This window comes from Bos indicus, chromosome 25 (assembly GCF_029378745.1).
Source record: "Bos indicus isolate NIAB-ARS_2022 breed Sahiwal x Tharparkar chromosome 25, NIAB-ARS_B.indTharparkar_mat_pri_1.0, whole genome shotgun sequence".
In the NCBI taxonomy this organism is placed as follows: Eukaryota; Metazoa; Chordata; class Mammalia; order Artiodactyla; family Bovidae; genus Bos; species Bos indicus.
In genome coordinates, this window is record NC_091784.1 from 37,302,983 (window position 1) to 37,324,324 (window position 21,342).

The 21,342-nt window shown below is 55.9% G+C and overlaps 4 protein-coding genes across 10 annotated transcripts in view; 3 read left to right on the forward strand and 1 right to left on the reverse strand.

Moving 5' to 3' along the window:
- Positions 1-6,435, reverse strand: part of STAG3 (STAG3 cohesin complex component) — a 32,485-nt gene extending 26,050 nt beyond the window's left edge. For 3 of the 7 annotated variants that reach the window (XM_019988382.2, XM_070780162.1, XM_070780161.1), the window contains exons 1-5: positions 4,787-5,019; positions 3,750-3,895; positions 3,143-3,317; positions 1,482-1,670; positions 112-214 (exon numbers count right to left, since the gene is read on the reverse strand). In XM_019988382.2, coding sequence (XP_019843941.2) covers positions 112-214; positions 1,482-1,670; positions 3,143-3,317; positions 3,750-3,895; positions 4,787-5,004 — 831 coding nt within the window. In that variant the 5' untranslated portion in view covers positions 5,005-5,019. Of the gene's footprint in view, positions 1-111; positions 258-1,481; positions 1,671-2,579; positions 3,380-3,749; positions 3,941-4,786; positions 5,020-6,352 lie in introns of those variants that run through there. The other 4 variants (XM_070780163.1, XM_070780165.1, XM_070780164.1 and 1 more) reach the window with 4 other exon arrangements.
- GPC2 (glypican 2) lies at positions 6,395-9,836 on the forward strand. Its single transcript, XM_070780168.1, has 7 exons — positions 6,395-6,476; positions 7,209-7,371; positions 7,627-7,757; positions 7,991-8,143; positions 8,234-8,373; positions 8,470-8,642; positions 9,388-9,836. Exons 2-7 carry the CDS (start codon positions 7,209-7,211, stop codon positions 9,633-9,635), a joined length of 1,008 nt encoding a protein of 335 aa, XP_070636269.1. The 5' UTR covers positions 6,395-6,476; the 3' UTR covers positions 9,636-9,836.
- Positions 9,837-10,819: 983 nt separating this feature from the next.
- On the forward strand, positions 10,820-16,542 carry GAL3ST4 (galactose-3-O-sulfotransferase 4). Its single transcript, XM_019987974.2, has 4 exons — positions 10,820-10,926; positions 12,104-12,416; positions 12,591-12,894; positions 15,094-16,542. Exons 2-4 carry the CDS (start codon positions 12,292-12,294, stop codon positions 16,114-16,116), a joined length of 1,452 nt encoding a protein of 483 aa, XP_019843533.1. The 5' UTR covers positions 10,820-10,926; positions 12,104-12,291; the 3' UTR covers positions 16,117-16,542.
- Positions 16,543-16,746: 204 nt separating this feature from the next.
- On the forward strand, positions 16,747-21,168 carry TRAPPC14 (trafficking protein particle complex subunit 14). Its single transcript, XM_019987973.2, has 11 exons — positions 16,747-17,377; positions 17,591-17,686; positions 17,783-17,912; positions 18,078-18,164; positions 18,308-18,428; positions 18,533-18,680; positions 18,827-18,909; positions 19,019-19,182; positions 19,709-19,863; positions 20,075-20,268; positions 20,382-21,168. Exons 1-11 carry the CDS (start codon positions 16,967-16,969, stop codon positions 20,533-20,535), a joined length of 1,743 nt encoding a protein of 580 aa, XP_019843532.2. The 5' UTR covers positions 16,747-16,966; the 3' UTR covers positions 20,536-21,168.
- The last annotated feature ends 174 nt before the right edge of the window (positions 21,169-21,342 follow it).

The window sequence follows — 21,342 nt, forward strand, 5'->3', positions numbered from 1 at the left end:
GTCCCTTAATACTCTTTAAGCCCTGTCCTTTCATCAAGCATGTCACCTGAGCCTCTTCTAGGTTTTCTTTAGCTGCTTTCCAGACCAGGTTCAAAAACAAAACTGACTCACTGGGGTTGGTTTGAGTGGACGTTTTGCTGCTCTCTTCTTCCCATTTCGTCTCAAGCTGTCTTCGAAATCACTGCCTTCACCAGCTGACAAAGATTCACTATCCCTATGAAGGAGTGTGGTTCTGCTTAGATACAACACCCTAGTCCCTATATATAAAAGGATAAATGAATTATAATTTCTCTAACTATACACCCCTCTCCATGAGAAAAATATATTCAGATTTTAAGGAGAGATGAGCTGACTGTTGCCAGGAAGTAGAGACAATGTCTTAAAGGAAAACTTTCACTTAAAGAAAGCATTGGAAATGAAGAATGAGGCACTGAGGGAGATGAAGCACAACTCTTTCCTGCTGCTGCTGCTAAGTCGCTTCAGTCGTGTCCTACTCTGTGTGACCCTATGGACAGCAGCCCACCAGGCTCCTCTGCCCACAGGATTCTCTAGGCAAGAACACTGGAGTGGGTTGCCATTTCCTTCTCCAAACTCTTTCCTAATATCCACATTAAAAAAAAAGATATTCACGTAGGCAGTCAGGGGGATAACTGCTGTGCAGAGAAAAATTAGCATGGGTCAGGAAATCGTGTTTGATTAATACTAATACACAAACAGGAGATTAATATGTGCCTGGTGTTAAATTTCAGCCCTTAAAACAAATTCACCTCTTACTGATTAAAATGTACAAAATATATATAACCTGGTCCTAAACAGCACAATGATTTACAAGAGACTAATAAAATTACCAGGAGATATATAACTGAAATATAAACTTTAAAAATAGTGAATCATTATGCTGTATATCTGAAACTTATATAATATCATGCATCAACTATACCTCAATAAAAAAAATTACCAGGGGATAAATTAGACCTTGTATGAGACTTTTTTTTTTCCTGGAAAGATTAAAAAAACAATTTTTTTTAACCCAGGATGTACTCTTATAACTGTCACAGAATAAGCTCATAAATGCTAACAGGTGATGACTTGTTTCTATAACCCTAAATGAAGGAATTACAGGACACCAACTAAAAAGGATATACTAGTTTTCTGGCACCAAATAAAGAACTCATTTCCCTTTCCCCCATGTCTGGGCCCTTACCAGAGGCTGTCCCTGTTGAACATACAAACGTGTTCAAGAAAAGTTTAGACAAGATGGATGATGGATTTATAACAGGATGGATTATTCTCGAGGCTTCCAACACCTAGGGCAGCAGAAAGGCACCCAGCAGAGCTAGCGGCAGGCGTGGGTCACAGTTCTGAACCAGCACAGCATCTCCTAGCGTTTCCCAGTCACACATGTGTTGCCAGTTTGCTCGTTTGGAAAATGAAAATGGGAAAAACCTGAGGACGACGCATTTCTCACCAACTCCACTCACCCCTCTGAAGTCTGCTTCGAGTCCCCGTCATCGCAGGGCATAGCGACAGACACAGAAGAACTAGAAGCAGCAGACACGCTCCTCCGTCCACCCGCTACCGCTCTGCGCAGCGGCGAGGACGTGCTGCTCGGGGAGGAGGAGCTGTGGTACCGGGAGGACGACGACCGAAGGGTGGGCATGGTGGTCCAGCTTCGGGAAAAAGGGAAAAGGGAGGAAGGCGTCCTGACCCACCACGTCTCCATTCCCAGCTCCAACGATCCCCCTTCTTTACATGGGAATGGCTCTGGAACTCAGGGAGTGGGGGTAGGGGGCGCAAAATTAGAGGGATAATACACTGTAGATCAACTATACGTCAATTAAAAAAAAAACAAACAGAAAAGCACAGCTTTATAGATAAACCATAAAGGAAAAGAATAAAAAAATTTTTTTAATGTGTATGTTTTGGACTTTCCCGCCGGGTCCAGTGGTTAAAACTTCACCTGCCGATGGGGGTGGGGGGTGGGCGGGCAGCGGTTCTATCCCTGGTCAGGGACCTAAGATACCACATGCCTCCCAGCCAAAAAACCAAAACATAAAACAGAAGCAATACTGTTACCAATAAACACTTTAAAAATGGGGCTTCCCTGGTAGCTCAGTGATAAAGAATCCGCCAGCCAGTGCAGGTGGCATGGGTTCCATCCCTGGTCCAGGAAGACCCCACATGCTGTTGGGCAGCTAAGCCCATGCGCCACAATTAAGGAACCTGTGCTCTAGATCCCAGGAGCCGCAACTACTAAAGCCCATTTGGCCTAGGGCCTGTGCTCCCCAACAAAAGAAGCCACCGCAATGAGAAGCCTTGGTACCGCAACTAAAAAGTAGCGCCTACTCGCGACAACTAGAGAAAAGCCTTGGCAGAAACGAAGGCCCAGCCAAAAATATATAACGAATTATTTTTTAAAGACTTCAAAAATAATCCACAGCAAAAATAAAATGCATGTCTGTGTATAACTGAGTCACTTTGCTGTACAGCAGAGATTGGCACAAGTTTTTTTTTAAAATACGTCAATTAAAAAAAAAAAAAAAAAAAAAAGCCTAAAAAACAACCGAGAGGGTCCTGACCCAAGGCATCAGGAAGTTAAAGACGCCACCGTCCCAACGCCATCCTTGGGTTTGAAGGTGCTCCCCAAGCGTCGACCAAGGCACACACCAGGGTAGTTTAACACACCCTTCTCTCTCTCCACGATTCAGAGGAGAGAATCATGTGAAACGGAACCAGCTCCCACGGGGAAAACAAAAGACAAGAAAAATAAGAAAATAACCCCCCATCCCCCTACAAAGGCACATAAACTTCCATTCCTGCAACGTTACAACCTGCCCCCCGACAAGGACCAGACTGGGACGCGCTTAACGATTTGGGGCTGGAGGCGCCATCAAAACCGGGCCGGAAACGCTGAAGGAGTCACGGAAAGCTCTCGTTCTCCACTTCTCCAGAAGACAGGCTCTGTAGCCCAGCCTGGGCTAGTTTATTTGGGTTACAGAGCCGTCTAACCGCTCGAGTGATTATCTGTCTTCCGGGGCTGGGATTCCTGGCCTCTGTGGAAGAAGCCATGGGGGAGGGAGGGTCTTCTCTCAGGACTGGAGAGCGGGGGACGGGGAACGCCTGGGTGAAAGGGGAGCCTCACTGTGACAGCCCGGGACAGCGACTTCTGGCCGAGCAGCGTTGAGGAAAAGTCACCGTCTCGGGTCCCTTTAGTTCTCTGTGGTCACGCCCCCGTCCCTTTGGGTGGCAGACGAATCCAGAAAAACGCGGGAAGGCGCGAAGCCTGTCGTGCGCAGGCGCGAGCCCAACGGCTCGTCCTAGGGTTGCAAGTTGCCGCGAGACTTGAGCGTGTGCCAGCTCGTGCTCACCACGTTCTAGCCACGCCACTCCAGCAGCCTCGTGCGGCCACGAGCTCTCTAGATTGCAGCCGTATCACGTGGGCTCCCGCGCGCTGGCCACCTGCTTTAACTCGGCTCCTCCTGGCTCCGCCCCAGCCCGGCCCCCAAATTCCCCCTCTATTGGCTGGGCTTCACACTGCCCTAGTAGTAACTCCTTTAATCTGGCTTCTCAACTACCATAGGCTGGATTCCACCTAGGCCCCGCCTTTAGATGTAGATAGCCACGCCTCAGAGGAAGACCACACCCCTCCCCTAACCTCCTAGTCCTGCCGAGTCCCGCCCCGCGGCCGAGCTTCCCCAGTACATTGGCTTCATTTCTCCTTGACCCCGCCCCTAAACTCGGCTCCTTACCATTATTGGCGGGGCCCCGCCCCGGGCCCCGCCTCCTGTCCGGCTCCCCGCTCCCATTGTCTCGGCAGATGCCGCCTTGGTCCAGCGATCGTGGTCCCGGTTCACTTTTCGGAGGTCGCGCTCTTTCTCTGGCCGGCGGGACAGTCCTGTGGCAGAGAACCGGCTTTTTGAGTTCGGGCGGCTCTTCTTTCCTCCTTACGACCCACTTTGCGGTCCCAAGGTGGCAGCAGCAGCTATGTACGCGCTGCGCTCTCTTCTGCTTCTGCTGTTGCCCCTCTGTCCCGGTCCTGGTCCTGGACCCGGTATCGAGGCAAAGGTCACCCGGAGTTGCACTGAGACCCGGCAGATTCTGGGGGCCCGGGGATATAGCTTAAGCGTACTCCCTCCCGCCCTGATCTCAGGTGAGGAGAAAGAGGGAGACTAGAGAATTGGGGGCGAGGGAGGGGGCGGGGGCCGGTCCTCCCCATCTCACAATAACTCTCTTCCCTTTCAGAGTGGCCGTTATAATAATCTTTTCCTCTCACGGTAATAATGTCTATTCTCCTCCGGAACTTCTTTATCAGGATCACAATAACACTCCCCTTCACATAACAGCTCTCTTACTCCACCCTCACCCCAGGAATCCCTTTCTAATAATTAGCAACCCCTCTGTGTTTTTTTCTTCACAGCCTAATTTGTTTCCCTCGCTATTTCCATGAGTCCCTTGTATGATAATACTTGCTTTCTTACCAGATAACCCCACCCCTCCAAACCCCATTCTTCCCATTGAAACCATCTGTATGTCCTTTGAGGCCTGGAGTGTGTGATGTTAGGCAGGCTACCTGAGGACCCTCTGATCACTAAATTGACCCACTCCTATTTGATCCCATGCCTAAAGGCAGTGAACTTGGGATGGGTGAGGGGACAATAAGGAGGGGGTAGGACCAGGTAGGAATGAGGTGGCAGACAATAGAAAAGAAACCAGACGGCTGGAAGAGAAAGGATGGCCCCCAGAGATGGGCAGGAGAAGGAAGGAATTTCATGACATCACTTTCCACCTTTCCTTCGTGTCTCCTCTGTCCAGGTGAACACCTCCGGATTTGTCCTCAGGAGTACACTTGCTGTTCCAGTGAGATAGAGCAGAGGCTGACCTGGGAAACTGAGGCCACCTTCCGAGGCCTGGTGGAGGAGAATGGTTCCTTCTTGGTTCACACACTGGCTGCCCGACACAGAAAATTTGATGGTGAGGACCTGGCACCCCCAAACCTGGCTTCATACCTTCTCTCTGAGCTCATGACCCCCACAAGCATCCTGTACCTACTCCTGACTCATCCCAAAGGCACTCCAGCCCTGGTTTAGCCCCCACATCCCCACCCTATGCTCTCACAGGGTCCTGCCCCACCCCCCCACCCCCAGTCTGCCCAGACTGCTAAGGGTTGCTTAATTTCTAACTCACTTGTCTTTTCTTTTTTCTCCCCATGCCCATTTCTTCTTGCCTCGGCCTTTTTACTTTTCCATCCTTCTCTGGCTTCATCCCACCTCACACCTCTTTTTCTGCACTTGCCACAGAGGTTTTTCGGGAGATGCTCTCCTCAGCCGAGCACTCCCTGTCCATGCTCTTCCACCGCTCCTTCGGCCGCCTGTATACCCAGCACACCCCCTTGTTCAGTGGTCTGTTCTCTCGGCTACGGGACTACTATGAGAGGTCCGGTGAGGGGTTAGATGATGCCTTGGTGGATTTCTGGGCTCAGCTCCTGGAGAAAATGTTCCCCCTGCTGCACCCACAGTACATCTTCTCCCCCGACTACCTGTTCTGCCTCACACGCCTGGCCTCTTCTGCTGATGACTCTCTGAAGCCTTTTGGGGACTCACCCCGCCGCCTCCGCCTGCAGGTGAGGGGCCCCAAGGCCTGAGCTTCAGCCACCTTTGACCTAGTGACCTCTGAACTGTGTACCACTCACCTCCAACTCAGTGACCCCCTTTTCATGCCCCAGTCGCCCCAGTCACCTCTGCCTGACCCAGCTCTCCTTGTTTCCTTTGACTGGAGCCCTGCCCCCCAATTCTGTGTCCTAGTCTCATCCTAGTGGCTCACCCACTCATCTGCTTTTGCTCCCTGCCCCCCCTTTCTGACAACTCATCCCTATTCCCAATATCTTGACTTCCTCTGGTTCAGCTGTGTAGTGTGAGTGTGAGTTGTGACTGTACTGAACGCTGGTTCAACACTATTAAAGGATTTTCACTTATAGTATCTCATTTAATTGTCATAACTCTATGAAGTAGATGTTCACATTCCTATTTTACAGATGAGAAGACTGAACCTTGAAGAGGTTAAGGTCTCACAGCCAGTAAGGGGTGAGCTAGGCTTCACACCCAGGTCTCCTGGCTTCAGGTTCAGCATTTGTTCCAATATAAGTCCCTCTATCTCCAAGTCCTGTAAAATGTAACCCTTCCACTTCTTCCCAAGCCCAGTTCCCCTTGGTCCTGCCAGACTCTGAATTCGTTGATCTTCTTGAACCTGCCTCCCGGAACCACCTGACATTCCTAATCACCCCAAGATAACCTGCAAACCTTATCCCCACTGCTCATCCCTTTGGTGCAGTCTCTTGGCCCCAGTGTTGACTGACCTTCAACAATCTGGTGGTTTTTCTCCCCTTTCCCTTCCTCCAGATAACCCGGGCCCTGGTGGCGGCCCGGGCCTTTGTCCAGGGCCTGGAGACTGGAAGAAATGTGGTCAGCGAAACACTTAAGGTTAGAAGGGCCTTGAGTATGGGTGGGGCCCAGGGAGGGAGAGGAAGTGGGAAAGGCCCCGTGAAGAAGAGTCAGGTGTCAGCTGGCAGGAGAGGCCTGGCCTTCCCTTATCAGCCATGAAGCCCTGGCATCCTGGGTAAATCAGGAAGACTGGAGTCTTTCTTGTGTCATGACCCATGACTCTTCCCACCTCTGACCCTCTTCTGCCCTCTGATGACTCTTACCCTCTGCCAGCCTCTCAGGACCTGCTCATCTCCATAGCCTCTCTGAGATTGGCCCATTGGCCCCCCTGGTTTTCTCCAGGGCCCCTCCATGGCTCCCTCCTAGAGGCCAGATTCCTGGCTTGGGCTTCAAGGCCCTCTCGACTGCCCATTCTTTCCTTGGCCTCCCAGCCTTACTTCCTGTATCCTCATTCTCCTCTCAGCCATGATGGGCTCACTCTTGTCCTTGAACCTATTCTCAGGCCCCTCACTGCCCCTCTGGTCCATTTCTCCCAAGAAGCAGGATGTGCAGCCCGGCCCCTAGGAGCCTCCCTCCTCAGATCTGGCGCAGTCCTGGGGTCACTCCTGCTGCTGCGTGGGGTCATCAACCCTAGAGATTCACATCCAGCTTCACACTTAGAGCCTAGGAAAGGTGGGATGGGGTATTGGATTTCTCTCTGTGCCCAGCACCAGGCTTGGCTGAGGGCAGCCAAGTGTTTGTGGATGACACAGCCCTGCTCTCTGCTCCCAGATGCCGCTGTCCGAAGGCTGCAAGCGGGCTGTGATGCGTCTGACAGGCTGCCCCCTTTGCCGGGGGGTGCCCTCGCTGCCACCCTGCCGGGGCTTCTGCCTCAACGTGGCCTATGGCTGTATCGGCAGCCAAGGACTGGATCCTGACTGGGGGCCCTATCTGGGTGAGGGGATTCAGGACAGCCTGAGATGGCTGTCTGTGTGGGGTGGGCAGGGTGGACTGGGGAGGGAGTGTTCAGCAGTGCTGAGTGCAGAGGATGAGGGGGGCTCTTCTCATGTCAGTCCTCCCCCCAATCTAAGATCCGCAGCTCCCCTCCAAGGCCTGGGTCAGGATCTGTGGGAACATCCCACTTCAGTGAGTATCTATCTCCCTGTACAGCCCCTCATTTAACCCTTTCTCCGTCTTACCCTCTTTCAAGATGGTCTCCTGTTCCTAGCCGACAAGATCCAAGGCCCCTTTTCTTTTGAGCTGGCAGCCCAGTCCATCGGGGTGAAGATCTCAGAAGGCTTGATGCATTTGCAGGAGAACAGTGTAGGGGTGTCAGCCCAGGTACAGGGGCCACAGGAAGGGTGAGAGTGTCAGATTGGGAGTTGGCGGGAGGGAGGGAGTTGACAGGAGGGAGAAGCATAGAGGGGAGGCCCTGGGGTGGGAGGACAGTGTGGGGTGTTAGGGAGACACTGTAGGGTCTCTGGATAAACTGGGGTATCAAGGACGTTTGGCGTGTTGGGGTGTGGGTTTTACCGCGGGATGACTGTGTGTGGGGTCTCTTCCCGGTGCCGAAGGTATTCCAGGAATGCGGGAGCCCCCAGCCAGCGCGGGCTCGCGCCCGCCGTGCCCCAGCCCCAAGGGAGGAGGTGGGTCGCTTCTGGTCCGCGGCGGCGGCGGCGGAGGAGGAGCGGCCGACGACGGCTGCAGGCGCTAGCCTGCCCCGGCTGGTGAGTGGCGGGCGGCCGCGGCAGGGGCGCAAGCGCGGGGGACAGGGGCGCGCGCTCCATCTCTGCCCGGCCGGCTCTCTTTACGTCCAGGTGTGGGAGCTCCGCGAGCGTCTGGGCCGGGTGAGGGGCATCTGGGCCGGGCTGCCCCAGACTGTGTGCGGGGACCCCCGCGTGGCGGCGGACCTCTCGCAGGAGGCGGCGCCTTGCTGGACCGGAGCTGGACCGGGCCGGTGAGAGCCGGGCGGTGGGCTGCGGGGGCGCGGGCGGGCGAGGCTGACTCCTGGGGCGGGGTGGGGCGGGAGCCTCCGGGGCTGCTCTGCTCGCAGGTACTTGTCGCCCGTGGTCGGCTTCCAGGCCGGGAAGCTCGACAACCCAGAGCTGGATGCAGAAGCCTCAAGCCCCGACCTCCAGACGCGGAGGCGGCGGCTGCAGCTCCGGGCCACCACAACCAGGATGAAAGCGGCTGCCCTGGGACGCGACCTGGAGCTGGAGGACTGGGGTGAGACCCGCGGACGCCGCGAGGACCTCGCTCCGCCCCGCTTTCCGCGATTGGACTCAGGCCAACCCTCAGCCCCGCCCCCTGCGTCTGTTGTCCCTCCCCTCGTGTCTCAGTTACCATTCATTCGTTCACTCACGCAGTTCACACGCCTGTATTGAGCGCTTACCTCAAAGGTAGGGAGTGGAAGACCAAGGAGAAGATCTCTACCCTTGATTTCACGGTCCCTTGGGGGAGACACCAAACTATTCTTACAGAGCGATGGGAAGCTCCCGAGGGTGGGCTGTGGGAAGAGTCTGGGGGCAGGGAAGTGGGGTGCGGGTGCCACGGGGCTGGCTCCCCAAAGTAGAATTTGCCAGAGATGCAAGGCACTGACATACATTTTTTCCCCTCACTCCCACCGTCTCTCTTTGTCTCTCCTCCCCCACTCCTCTTTCCGTCTGCTCGCTGCTTCTGTTGTCTGTTTTCTCTGTCTTTTCCTGTTTATCCTCTCTCCCCATCTGTCGCTCTTTTTTGTCTCTGTCTCGTCTCTTCCTGTGTCTCGTTGCCTTATTTCCATGTCTGTCTGATCTCTCTCTTCGCCTTCCTGTCACTCACTTTCTCCCTCCTCTCATCCTGCCTGCCCCTGCCCCAACCTTTCACTGTTTTTGTCTCGAGTTCTTTTCCTCCTTGCCTGTGGCTGTTTCTTGCACCTTCTCACGCTACTTCCCTTCACCATCCCTGTTTCCGATCCTCCCCCTCCTTCCAGAGGACGCTAGCGGCTCTGGAGAGGGACAACACTATGCAGATGACTGGATGGCTGGCGCAGCAGCTGTGGCCCCCCCAGCGCGAGCTCCTCGCCCTCCTCGAAGGGAAGGTGCTGGGGGCAAAGGAGGAGGTGTCATTATCCGCCACAGCCAGGACCGGAGCAGGACTGGAGGGACGTCTGTTGGTTTTCACACACAACCCCTCCTCATTCTCTTCCTCTTAGCCCTAGCCCTGCTTGGACCTCGATAACAGGGGAGGGGTGCCCTGGCATCGGAAGGGTTCATGGCCCTTCCCCTCTCCCCCATCAGCTGGGTGGGGAGAGGAGTCGAAGGCGGCCGCAGAGAGGGTAGAGAGGGACGTTTTGGGTGAATGGCTGGGGCCCCAAATCCAGGAGATTTCCATTGGTGGGTTGGGGGGTGGGTGTTCACAATATTTATTTTTTCATTTGGTATCTGGGGAGGAAGGGCTGGGGGGGGGGGTATTTATTTAGGAAGGAGATATGGTCTCTCCAACCCAGCCTCTATGGTTAGGTTGTTGGTGAGCCCCAACAGGGAGAAAGGGAGGAGTTTCAGAGTTGCAGTTGGTGGGGTGGGGTTTGAAAGAAGTTGAGAGTGGGGTGGGTGGGGCACCCGGTCTCAGAAACTCAGAAATAGACAAAGCTGGGCGCTTATGGGGTGCAGGGCAGGGGACTAGGATGTCAGGATCTATGGGGCTGGATTCTGTTGAGTTTTTCAGTATCACTTTCTTAAACTAAAATATCAAAAAAACCCACATTTCATGGTCTCTGCCATCCACATCCTTCACAAGTATCCCCATTTCATGTTTCAGTGTTCAACTCAGTGTTTATTCTGTAAAATAAATGGCTAATTTGTTGGACCCGGTGTGTGACTTTCTGTACCTTTAGCCCCAGAGTCTCTGTGACCAGCAGTTCATTTTCTGCCTCCTTGAAACCTGTCCCCTGGGATTGAATTTGGGCAAGCTGTCCACCCTCTGGGTCTGAATACCTATCTGCAAAATGGGGAGAATTCTGGAGACTAGCAAAACTCTTTTGGACCCAAGGCATCATTAATATCACCATACTACTGCTCTCTGCCTTCAGGGTGGGTGGGCCCCCTCGGCCCCCACCTCCTTCTTCTCTGTGAAGGTTCCTCTGGCTACTTTGTCATATCCTCGATAATGTCTGCTTTCAACTCTGTTACCATCTTTTCTTTTTTCTTTCAGTCGCCTGAATGAGTCTTCTGTTCTGCAGAAAGCTGAAAGAAAAAGTACAATAGCGAAAGGAGGGTAGAAGTGTCTTCTAAGGGCAGGCTGGGTGCCCTGAAAGAGAAGGAAAGATGCGGGGAAGGAGAGACCCAGAGACGCCGAATTCGGTCAAAGCCGAATCAGCTGCACAGACTGGCGGGACAAAGGGAGGGAGGGGGAGGAGCCTGGGCGCTGAGAAAGTTTATGGGGAAAGTTGAGCTGAGCGAGGAACCGGGCGGTGGCTGGGGCAGGCGGGAGGGCCAGACCCCGATTTCCCAGCTGCTCCTCAGGTGGCCTGGTGAGTCGGCAAGCGAAGCTGAGGCCTAGATCAGTGGAAGGACCCTAGAATTGATGGGAGGAGTCATGAGGGGTTTCACAGAGAACCCCAGAGGGAGCCAACCCAGGGCTGGCAACAGACTGAGCAATCCCCAAAGCTGGAGGGGTCCGAGGGCTGGAATTGGAGGTAATGGGAGGAGACAGAGATGGATGGAAGGAAGACAAGAAATTTAAGCATGGGCGGGGGCGCCGTGCGGGTCAGGACCCTGGGGCTGGGTTGGGGGAGGAAACCAGGGGGTGATGCCAGAGGGGGCAGGTCTCTGGGTAGCAAGTGTGCGTTCTCTGCCTGGGGTCGCTTTGGGCTCATCCTGGAAGGGGGCTGTCAGGGCTTGTTTGAAAGACGGACTGTGGCCAGTGGCTGTGGGTTGGAATGAAGGGGCAGGTCCGGACTCCCAATTGATTGGGAAGCTGGGGCCTGAGAAGGAATTCCAAAGCTCAGCGTCCACTTTTCTTGTCTTGTTATCTTTGTGTCACAGAGTTTCTCTCCCCAGCCCCACCCTCTCAATCCCCTCTGAGTGCACTGCTGGGATTGGAAAGTGGGAACGGGGGTGTGTTTTGGCGGAGGGGGTTATGGCTGAGATCTGGGCTTCGTAAGCAACCCTACACCCCCCAGGCCGCTCTCACACACTGGGGTCTGCCCGCGCGCGCCACCGTGCGAGGGAAAGGATGCCTGAGCTTAAATGAGCTGGTCTACTCTTACTCCTTACAAAATCGCTCCTGCGGTCTCACTTCCCTGGGTTTCTAAGCCGTGTGCCCCGTCAGGCCCTCCTTAAGGCTTCCCCTCTCAGCCTCGGGGGTGGGAGGGGGGGCGCCACATCCAGACTTGTCACAGGCAGAGGGGCAGAGGAGGTGGCCCGGGGCCTGGAGATGTCCATCTCCCTGGTAAGAGTGGACTGGTCTGATCTTCCTCCCTTTCACTTCCAAATCCCTGGGGCTTGAGGCAAAACTGTCCTTGGAGGTTGGAGGGAGCTGCAGCTGACAGCAGAGCCGCAGTCATGGGGCACCTGGAAGCTCTGGGTGTAGAGAGGGCTCCCCTCCCACCCCCCTGCCTGCAATGAGGTCGTGGCTGCCCGGCAGCACGAGCAAAGGCTCTTACCCGCTCCTTAGATTCCCCTCCTTCCCCCTCATTTCCCTTCTAGACGCTGACGGAGGCAAAAATCTGCTAACTCAGGGGGCAGACTCAACCAGGGCTGCGAGCAGGCCTGGGGAATGAACCCCCGAACTCGAACGAGCGCCTTCCGCGGCTGCACGGCGGTCTCCAGCTGTCTCTGCCTCTGTGCCTGGCCCTTGCCCTGTCCCTCTCTAGTGTCACCCTCCCCTGTGCCACATGGGCGTTCTGTCTCCCACCAGGACCATGCGCCTCTGGGGGCCCCGGAGCCTAGGGGTGGCTCTGGGAGTCTTCATGACCATTGGATTTGCCCTCCAGCTCTTGGGGGGTCCCTTCCAGAGGAGGTGAGTTCCCATCTTGTCCCAACGGCCCCCAGATGCCCCACGTGCTCTTGTCTGTCCCACCTGGGGCTGTGACTCTTGGGGACTCAGAGGACACTCCATGCCTTTCTGGCTCCACGAGACACCCATCCACCTGCTGGTGAGGGACAGGACACTTCCCCTCCCGTCTCTCCCCAGGCTACCCGGGCTGCAGCTCCGACATTCCTGGGCCTCATCCCTGGGACCAGCTGCTCCATCCTGTCCACCTCGGCAGCACCTTGTGTTCCTGAAGACACATAAATCCGGGAGCAGCTCTGTGCTGAGTCTGCTTCACCGCTATGGGGACCGACACGGGCTGCGCTTTGCCCTCCCTGCCCGCTACCAGTTTGGCTACCCAAGACTTTTCCAGGCCTCTCGGGTCAAAGGCTACCGGCCTCAGAGTGGAGGCACCCAGCCCCCTTTCCACATTCTCTGTCATCACATGAGGTTCAACCTGAAAGAGGTGAGGAGTGTGAGGGGGTGGGAGGGACTGGGGAGAAATGGGCTCGGGCCTGTAGCCAAGACCACCAGGAGAGGAGACCCCAGGCATCTCCTTACCCAAAAGTTGGGCTGGGGGGGCCCACAAAGGTGGGAGTCCTGTTCTCTTCTCTTCAGCTGTCCCTGCCTCAGAATTTTCTAGCACCTGAAGTTCTGCCTTCTCCCATCTAGAATTTACTAGAGTCTCTTTCCTTGATCCATTTAGCCTGCTGGCATCAGTGCTCTGCCAACTCTCCCTCCAGGTGCCGCTGGCCTTTCCTGGCCTCTCCCACTGACACCACCAGGGTCCCTGAACAGACACTGCCTTCGGACCCATCTTCCTCTCACTCCCTTCACCAAGTCTGCCAGATTCTGAGGATCAGCTATATGCCAAGCTCTAGCCCAGTCCCAGTCTCCCTTCCCTGCCCCTAGCCTCAGTTCTAAATAGGGAGATGAGTGCACGCACTCACGTGTCATCCGTGCACACACACACAGGAACCTGAGAGCTCTTGGAGGAGGAAAATCAGTGGGCAAATGAAAACACCCAGGGAAAGAGAGAACTTTCACTGAACACGTCGAGTGCTGGGTAGTCATCTTATCATCACCCTGCCAGGAAGGCATGTGTCCCCACTACACAGATGAGTAGATGCACTCTCAGAAAGGCTAAGGGACTGGCCTCTGTTAACAGAAAGCTGCAGACTAGCATTTGAACCCAGGCCCAGCTGCTCCAAAGTGCCTTCTGCTGCACGTGTGTGTGCATATGTGTATTTGTTTTTTGGAACTGCGGTGAGAATATTCATCAAAAGAGGTGGGGTTTTTCTCAAGAGGTGGGTTTTATAGTGAAGGATGGACGTCACTTTGTAGTAAGGGAAATATCGGGTGTTCTCAGAGCAAAACATCTCAGAGACACAGTGGCGGTGGGGTGTGTGTGTATGTGTGTGTGTATAAGTGATAGTACTTCAGCGGTGGCTGCAAAGACAGTCCTGTTGGAGCTGGAGCTGAAGAAAGCAGCAGCAGCATGAACTGATCTAACGGGCAGTGAGGGGCACTGTTGAGAGTAAAGCGAGGAGAGGAATCACTGAGGCAGGTGTCTCTGGAGTTTAGGATGACTATCACCACCATTCACTGCCTACCTCCCGTGTTCCATGCACTTCCACATTCTTCAGAGTGAGTATTAACCCAGATTTATTGATGGAGGAATAAAGGCTCTGAGAAGTACAATAACCTGCCCAAAGTTACACCAGTTGGTAAATGGCTGAATTGGAATTTTATTCCAGGTCCCTCTGATGCCATGGACTGTTCTCTGCCCTCTTCCCCTATGCCTTCAAAGACACACAGTTCACAGGCTTGTCCTTCAGGCACGCCCACATCCATCGAACAGATTGGAGGACTTGTCAGGGAGTCACGGTCAATGACCACAGTCACATTCAGACGCAGAAATCCTGCAGGGAGTCCCAGAGCTGGACTCTGGTGTGGAACTGCCTGCCGGACCACACTAGGGTGTGGCTCAGCCCAATGCCCACCTTCCTTCTTGCCAAGAAGTGGGATCTTATGTCCCAAGACTCAGAACAGCTCCTTACTGAGTGGCCATGGTGCCCCAGTGCCCATTTCAGGGATGTCTCTTGCTTTCCAAGATGCCAAGGAGCCTCCCAAGTGCCCTGACTTTCAGCCATTCTGGGCTTGGCCTGCCCACATGACGCCTGTATCTGAGATAGAATTATGGTTGCTATCTACTTGCTGCCAGTGATCCTCCTGAGGAGGCCTGAAGCCAGTTCCCTTCTTGGAGCTGTGACCAAGAATCCCAGAGTAGACATGTTATAGGTTTTTGTTGGACAAGTGAACACAAGGTTTGATTCCTAGAGTGTTACCAAAGCAGACAGAAAGCCCTGAGGAAATGTTCTCTAGGAGCTCCCCATATTCTGGGTTCCTTCCTATCCTTATCTCATGTAACCTCCATAATCGTCTGGGAAGGAAGGTATGATGGTCCCCATTTTGCAGATATGTAAATGGAGTTTCGGAGATGTCAAGTACCTTACCAAGCTCTGTGCAGCTAATGAAGGAAGCTGGGGGTTCCCAGCAGAGCCGCCAGAAGGAGGCAGGAAGAGGCTGGGGGGCCGGTGTGCACTGGTTGCTCTTAGTCTCTTCCTTCCTGGTTCACTCCATGCCCGCTTCCTCTCCTCCCCAGGTACTTCAGGTCATGCCTTCTGACAGCTTCTTCTTTTCCATTGTCCGAGACCCAGCGGCTCTGGCCCGTTCTGCCTTCTCCTACTATAAATCCACATCATCGGCCTTCCGCAAAGCACCATCCTTGGCTGCCTTCTTGGCCAATCCTCGAGCCTTCTACCGACCCGGGGCCCGGGGGGACCACTATGCACGCAACTTGCTATGGTTTGACTTTGGCCTCCCCTTCCCCCCAGAGCTGAGGACCAAGAGAGGGAATCCGCATGTCTCCAGAGACCCCAACCCTCCCCAGTTACCTTCTGGCGCTGGCCCTCCAGCCCACACCCTGGATCCCAATGCTCTCTTCCATCCTGTTCCCACTGTTGCTGATGGTCACAGCCAGATGTCCAGCCCTGCCTCTTTAGATTTGGGGTCTTCATCCTTCATCCAGTGGAATCTGGCCTGGCTGGACTCTGTCTTTGACCTGGTCTTGGTGGCCGAGTACTTTGACGAGTCACTGGTCCTGCTGGCAGATGCGCTGTGCTGGGGTCTAGATGATGTGGTAGGCTTTATGCACAACGCCCAGGCTGGAGGTGGGCAGGACAGAAGCACCATTGACGATGGTGGACTGACCACTGAGGAAAGGCAGCTGACTGCCCGGGCACGAGCCTGGAACAACCTGGACTGGGCTCTCTATGTTCATTTCAACCGAAGTCTATGGGCCCGGATAAAGCAATATGGCCAGAGCCGGCTGGACAGTGCTGTGGCGGAGCTCCGGGCTCGCCGAGAAGCCCTGGCTAAACACTGTCTGGTGGGGGGTGAGGCTTTAGACCCCAAGTACATCACTGACCGGCGATTCCGCCCTTTCCAGTTTGGGTCAGGTAAGGTTTTGGGTTATGTGCTCCGAAGTGGGCTGAGCCTCCAAGACCAGGAGGAGTGTGAGCGCCTGGCTACCCCCGAGCTGCAGTACAAGGATAAGCTAGATGCCAAGCAGTTCCCCCCAACAGTCTCTCTGCCCCTCAAGACTTCAAGGCGACCCTCCCCCTAGGCATCAAACCACTGTCTTAGGCTGAAGAGCAGCTAAGCCATAGGGCGCCAGTGATGAGTGTGAGGCAGCCAGATGCCCTTTTGGCTTCCCTCAGAAAGCATGTCAGCTCCCCAGAGGACCAGTGGAACTTTTATAAGAATGTTGGTCCTACATCCTCCAGCCCGTGCCAAGGAATCCCAGACCGAGCAGCAGGCTCCCTCCCATTTTTGCCCCTTCCCCTTTCCCACCCCCGACCCCACCCCCATCCCTGAAGGTCCAAGCTGCACTTTCGAAGGCCTTCTGGAGGAGCAAACCATGGAGTACGACAGAGAAAGTCTGGGACACAAGGGATCGGAATACGTCCATCTCTCTATGAAACACTTGTTATTGAGCTATGCTCATTTCACTACGAATGAAATGTTCAGTGAATAAATAATTTGAAACTTCGACCTTCTCTAGAGCGGCAAGGGAAAGGGATGGAGCATCTTCCTGGGAGAAACGGGGTTGGCGGGGGGGGGGGGGGTCCTTTTCGTAGTCCAAGAAGTCTAGCCTTCTGCAGCAGCCTAATCCCGGCCGCACCCGCCCCTCTCCTCCAAAGTCCAGTCACCTACAAATTCCGGCGCCTCCGAGGCCACGCCCCTCCCCTTCCGCTTCCGGTTTCTCACCAGTCATTCGGTCCTGCACCCCCGGTTCCGGCCCCGTGGGGTCTCGGTTCCGGGTTCGTTGTCCCGGTTCCCGGCCCCAGCTGGTCTGTCGGGCCGGCCCGGCCGCGCGCAGCACCAGTCGGAACTCGGGGCTCCCGGAACCACCCTAGCGGCCCCTTTACCCTCCGCCGGCCCCGGCCCACCTCGCCCCCCGGCCCGCGCCGCCCATGGAGTCCCAGTGCGATTACTCGATGTACTTCCCGGCCGTGCCGCTGCCGCCGCGCGCGGAGCTGGCGGGGGACCCGGGCCGGTACCGGGCGCTGCCCCGGCGCAACCACCTCTACCTAGGGGAGACGGTTCGCTTCCTGCTGGTGCTGCGCTGCCGGGGCGGTGCGGGGTCCGGCGCCGGGGGCGGCCCAGGCTTGGGCTCCCGAGGGGCCTGGGCGGAACTGGCGACCGCCCTGGCCGCCCTGGCCTCGGTCAGCGCCGGAGGCGGGGCGCCCGCGGGCGGTGGCTCGGGCGACCAGGATCCCGAACCCCCGGGGGGCGGGGACCCTGGCGGTGGGGGGTTGTTTCGAGGCTGCAGCCCCCTCCTCACCCACGGCCCGGGCCCTGCTACCTCAGGGGGAGCGACCACGGTGAGGAGCCCGGAGCGCCACGACACAGGGCGGAGGGGCGGTTTGCTGGGCTCCCAAGACCGGAGGGGAGAGGGACGCTTGCGGGAAGCTGGAGGTCTATGACGGATGAGGAGAGGGGAGGGCGAGAACCACGTACCGTAGATCTTAAAGGGGACGCGGGCGCGGCGGGTGGCCTTGACTCTCCTGACCTCTTCAACCCCTCTGGCAACCCAGCTGCCTGTGGAGGAACCAATTGTGTCCACAGATGAGGTCATCTTCCCACTCACCGTTTCACTGGATAGACTGCCCCCAGGGACACCTAAGGCCAAGGTAAGGTTGGCACGGAGTGGAGCTCTGTCTTAATTGAGACGCCCTTTCTGAGGCTGTTTCTCCTCTTGACTGTGGTCCCGTGTCCCCTGTGCTCAGATTGTAGTGACCGTGTGGAAGCGGGAGGTTGAGGCACCAGAGGTCAGAGATCAAGGCTACCTGCGCTTGCTGCAGACCCGATCTCCTGGGGAGACCTTCAGGGGCGAGCAGAGCGCTTTCAAGGCCCAAGGTGGGGAGGAGAATGCAGACAGGAAATCCTAGTGTCTGGATTTTGTGGGGACAGCGGAGGGGTGACACCAGCAAGTGCCCGATCCGGGGAAAGGAAGACTGGACCTGAGGGTTGGAGGTGAGGTGCGCCCAGCCGGTCATCTCCAGCCTCCGCCCTCTCCTGCAGTGAGCACCCTGCTGACTCTGCTGCCCCCTCCAGTTCTGAAGTGCCGCCAGTTCACTGTGGCTGGAAAACACTTGACCGTGCTCAAGGGTGAGCAGACTGGAGGCTCTGGTCTTGGGTGGCAATGTGGCCCTGGACAATACGGTGGGGATAGATCCATTTTGGTGGCGGGGGAGGATTGGTGTGGTCTGAGGAGTTCAGATTCTCTGAGCTGAGCTGGTTACCTCCCACAGTGCTGAACAGCTCCTCCCAGGAGGAAATTTCTGTCTGGGATATCCGCATTCTCCCAAACTTCAATGCCAGTTATCTACCTGTCATGCCCGACGGCTCTGTGCTGCTGGTGGACAACGTCTGGTGAGGTCCTGGGAGGGGCGGGGCTGCAGAGTGTTGGGCATTGCTGCAGGGCCCAGAGCTCTGGCAGGGAAAGGTCCAGCTCTAATCCCTTTCTTCTCAACTAGTCACCAATCTGGTGAAGTCTCCATGGGCTCCTTCTGCCGGCTCCCTGGTACCTCTGGCTGCTTCCCCTGCCCACTTAGTGCCCTGGAGGAACATAACTTCCTGTTTCAGCTCAGAGCGGGTGAGCAGCCCCCTCCAGGGGCCAAGGAGGTGAGTACAATGGACTGGTGTGTTTAAGGACAAAGGCTGAGAAAATGCAATGGGAAGAGAGAGGCCAGGGAGTTGACTAACAGGAGAGGAAACCTCTCCTTCAGGTCATTACACACAGGTACTGTTTCTGCTTGTCCCTCTGACAGGGCCTAGAGGTTCCCCTGATTGCTGTGGTTCAGTGGTCTACGCCGAAGTTGCCCTTCACCCAGAGCATCTATACCCACTACCGGTGAGTTTGTGGGACACACCTCAATGCCCCCCCCCCTGCTGGACACCATCCTGTTCATCTCTGTTTCGAAACACACACATCCTGCTTCCCTGTCTCTCACTGCTTCTAGCCTGCCCAGCATCCGCCTGGACCGCCCGTGCTTTGTGATGACTGCTTCTTGTGAGTCCCCTGTTCGGACCTATGAGCGTTTCACTGTTACCTATACGCTGCTCAACAATCTCCAAGACTTCCTTGCTGTAAGGCTCGTGTGGACCCCGGAGCATGCCCAGGCTGGTAGGTAGCTGCCAGGCTTGTCCTCAAGGAGGGGAGGGGAAAGGAAGATGTCATGGAGGCAGGTGACTTGTGCCAGGCTGCTTCAGCTGTGTACCTGGATGGTCTCCACGGTGTCATAATGCAGAGTTTAGAGAGGCCATGGGCAGAGTGATTTTAAGGGCACTGACACTTGAGCTGGGTTCCCCGTTTGACTTGTACATCTCCCATTTCTTAGCTGTGTGACCTTTAGTAGGTTACTTAACCTCTCTGAGCCTCAGATTTCTCATTTCTAAAATGGAGGAAATACTACTTCATGGGGCTGTTACAGTAATTTAGTAAGTTAATATGTGTGAAGTGGTTAGAATAGATCTCAGTACATGATAACTATTAGCCACTGTTGTTTATAAAGTTCAGCAAAAAATAGCACATACTTAGTTTACTCCACAGAGTGGCTCTGAGCATCAAGCAAGACTGTGCTGATGAAAGCCCTCTGCAGACTGAGAAAGGCCACACAGATGTGTTTCCCGGCCCTGTTTCTGCCCCTCAGGAAAGCAGCTGTGTGAGGAGGAGCGCCGGGCCATGCAGGCAGCCCTGGACTCCATCGTCTGCCACACACCCCTCAACAACCTCGGCTTCTCCCGGAAGGGCAGCGCGCTCACCTTCAGCGTGGCCTTCCAGGCTCTGCGGACCGGGCTCTTCGAGGTGGGCTGGGTGAGGCCTAGCGTCGGGTGGGAGGAGTCAGAGCTGCTGGCTTCTATGGCTGAAGCATAAATGGGTGGGTGCTACGAAGCCGGGGGGAGGGAAGGTGGGCTTTAGATCCAACTTCGGCCTGTCCAGTGGGGAAGATGACCTGAAAGGGGGTCGGGGGCCTGGCAGCTGAGCTGGCCGGCTGATCTGTGTCTCCCCACCCCAGCTGAGCCAGCACATGAAGCTGAAGCTGCAGTTCACTGCCAGCGTGTCCCACCCGCCGCCCGAGGCCCGGCCCCTCTCTCGCAAGAGCAGCCCCAGCAGCCCTGCCGTCCGGGACTTGGTGGAGAGGCACCAGGCCAGCCTGGGCCGCTCGCAGTCCTTCTCCCACCAACAGCCCTCCCGCAGCCACCTCATGAGGTATGGAACCGCGTGGGGAGGAGCCCGCAGGCTTGGTAGAGGCCGGGATCGGGAAGGGAGCAGCACGGGACCCTGGGGTCCGGCCAGAGCCCACAGCCTCTACCTTCCTCCAGGTCGGGCAGTGTGATGGAGCGCCGGGCCATCACTCCCCCCGTGGCCTCCCCTGTTGGCCGCCCCCTCTACCTGCCTCCGGACAAGGCTGTGCTCTCTCTGGACAAGATCGCCAAACGCGAGTGCAAGGTCCTGGTGGTGGAGCCGGTCAAGTAGACCATCCGGCCGCCTCCCTCTCACACTCCCGGAAATGGACAGCCCCCAGTGTGGGTGCTCCCTTCCAGGCTGTGCCTCCCCGGGGAGCCTCCCACCAAGGGTGAGGGGGCCCCCGCAGGGCCGCCTGTCTGTGTTTACTGATGAGGGACGAGGAAGAAGCTGTGAAATGGCCGGGGATGGCTGCAGCGTGAAGCCGACAGTATTTCCCGGACTTCCTGGGGGGGCTGGCCCCACCCCTTGGCCAGGGCAGGGGCTCCAGGAGCTCCCTTGCCCCCCGCCTTGCACCCTGGTTCTAAGTTTACAAAGTGTTTTCCTTGTTCCTCTTATGTTGTCTTCCCCGCCTCTGACATTCCCTCCCTCCCTCCCACCCGCAGGGCTGAGATCAGAGGGTGGTGACGGTAAAGGGACCCGACAATGACACGACCCTCCTGTCTCAGGTCAGGGGAGAGAGCTAGGTGGCCTCCCCTCGTCCTCATGTTTACGTTTGCAGCCTGAAGCACTTTAAGTTGTGTGGGATTTTTGGTTTGGGTTTTGTTTTTTTTTTCGGTCTGTCTGTCCCTGTAACTTATTCTCCGACTACTGCTTCCAACTGAAATAAGACTATTAAATGCCTGTTCAGGAGGGAGAAAAAGACTGTTACTTGGGTGTTGGTGGCAGCAGCAGAGACCTAAGGGCTCAGAAAGATTCCCTCCAACCTGTACACCAAATAGCTCCCTTCCATCCTGTTTTTTTTTCTTCTGATTCCCAGTTTTATCTGTCCACCCCACTCCTCTGGTATGAGGGCCCGGAAGCTGAAAGACACATGGG

What these genes read in the sequence shown, in the direction of transcription:
- GPC2 (XM_070780168.1), top strand. Translation starts at nt 7,209, where the DNA reads ATGCCGCTGTCCGAAGGCTGCAAGCGGGCTGTGATGCGTCTGACAGGC. An exon ending in TGACTGGGGGCCCTATCTGG is followed by an intron (nt 7,372 to 7,626) that starts GTGAGGGGATTC and finishes CCCTCTTTCAAG; the next exon opens with ATGGTCTCCTGTTCCTAGCC. An exon ending in GTGTAGGGGTGTCAGCCCAG is followed by an intron (nt 7,758 to 7,990) that starts GTACAGGGGCCA and finishes CCGGTGCCGAAG; the next exon opens with GTATTCCAGGAATGCGGGAG.
- GAL3ST4 (XM_019987974.2), top strand. Translation starts at nt 12,292, where the DNA reads ATGGGCGTTCTGTCTCCCACCAGGACCATGCGCCTCTGGGGGCCCCGG. An exon ending in GGGGGTCCCTTCCAGAGGAG is followed by an intron (nt 12,417 to 12,590) that starts GTGAGTTCCCAT and finishes GTCTCTCCCCAG; the next exon opens with GCTACCCGGGCTGCAGCTCC. An exon ending in TGAGGTTCAACCTGAAAGAG is followed by an intron (nt 12,895 to 15,093) that starts GTGAGGAGTGTG and finishes TCTCCTCCCCAG; the next exon opens with GTACTTCAGGTCATGCCTTC.
- TRAPPC14 (XM_019987973.2), top strand. Translation starts at nt 16,967, where the DNA reads ATGGAGTCCCAGTGCGATTACTCGATGTACTTCCCGGCCGTGCCGCTG. An exon ending in CCTCAGGGGGAGCGACCACG is followed by an intron (nt 17,378 to 17,590) that starts GTGAGGAGCCCG and finishes CTGGCAACCCAG; the next exon opens with CTGCCTGTGGAGGAACCAAT. An exon ending in CCCGGAGCATGCCCAGGCTG is followed by an intron (nt 19,183 to 19,708) that starts GTAGGTAGCTGC and finishes TCTGCCCCTCAG; the next exon opens with GAAAGCAGCTGTGTGAGGAG.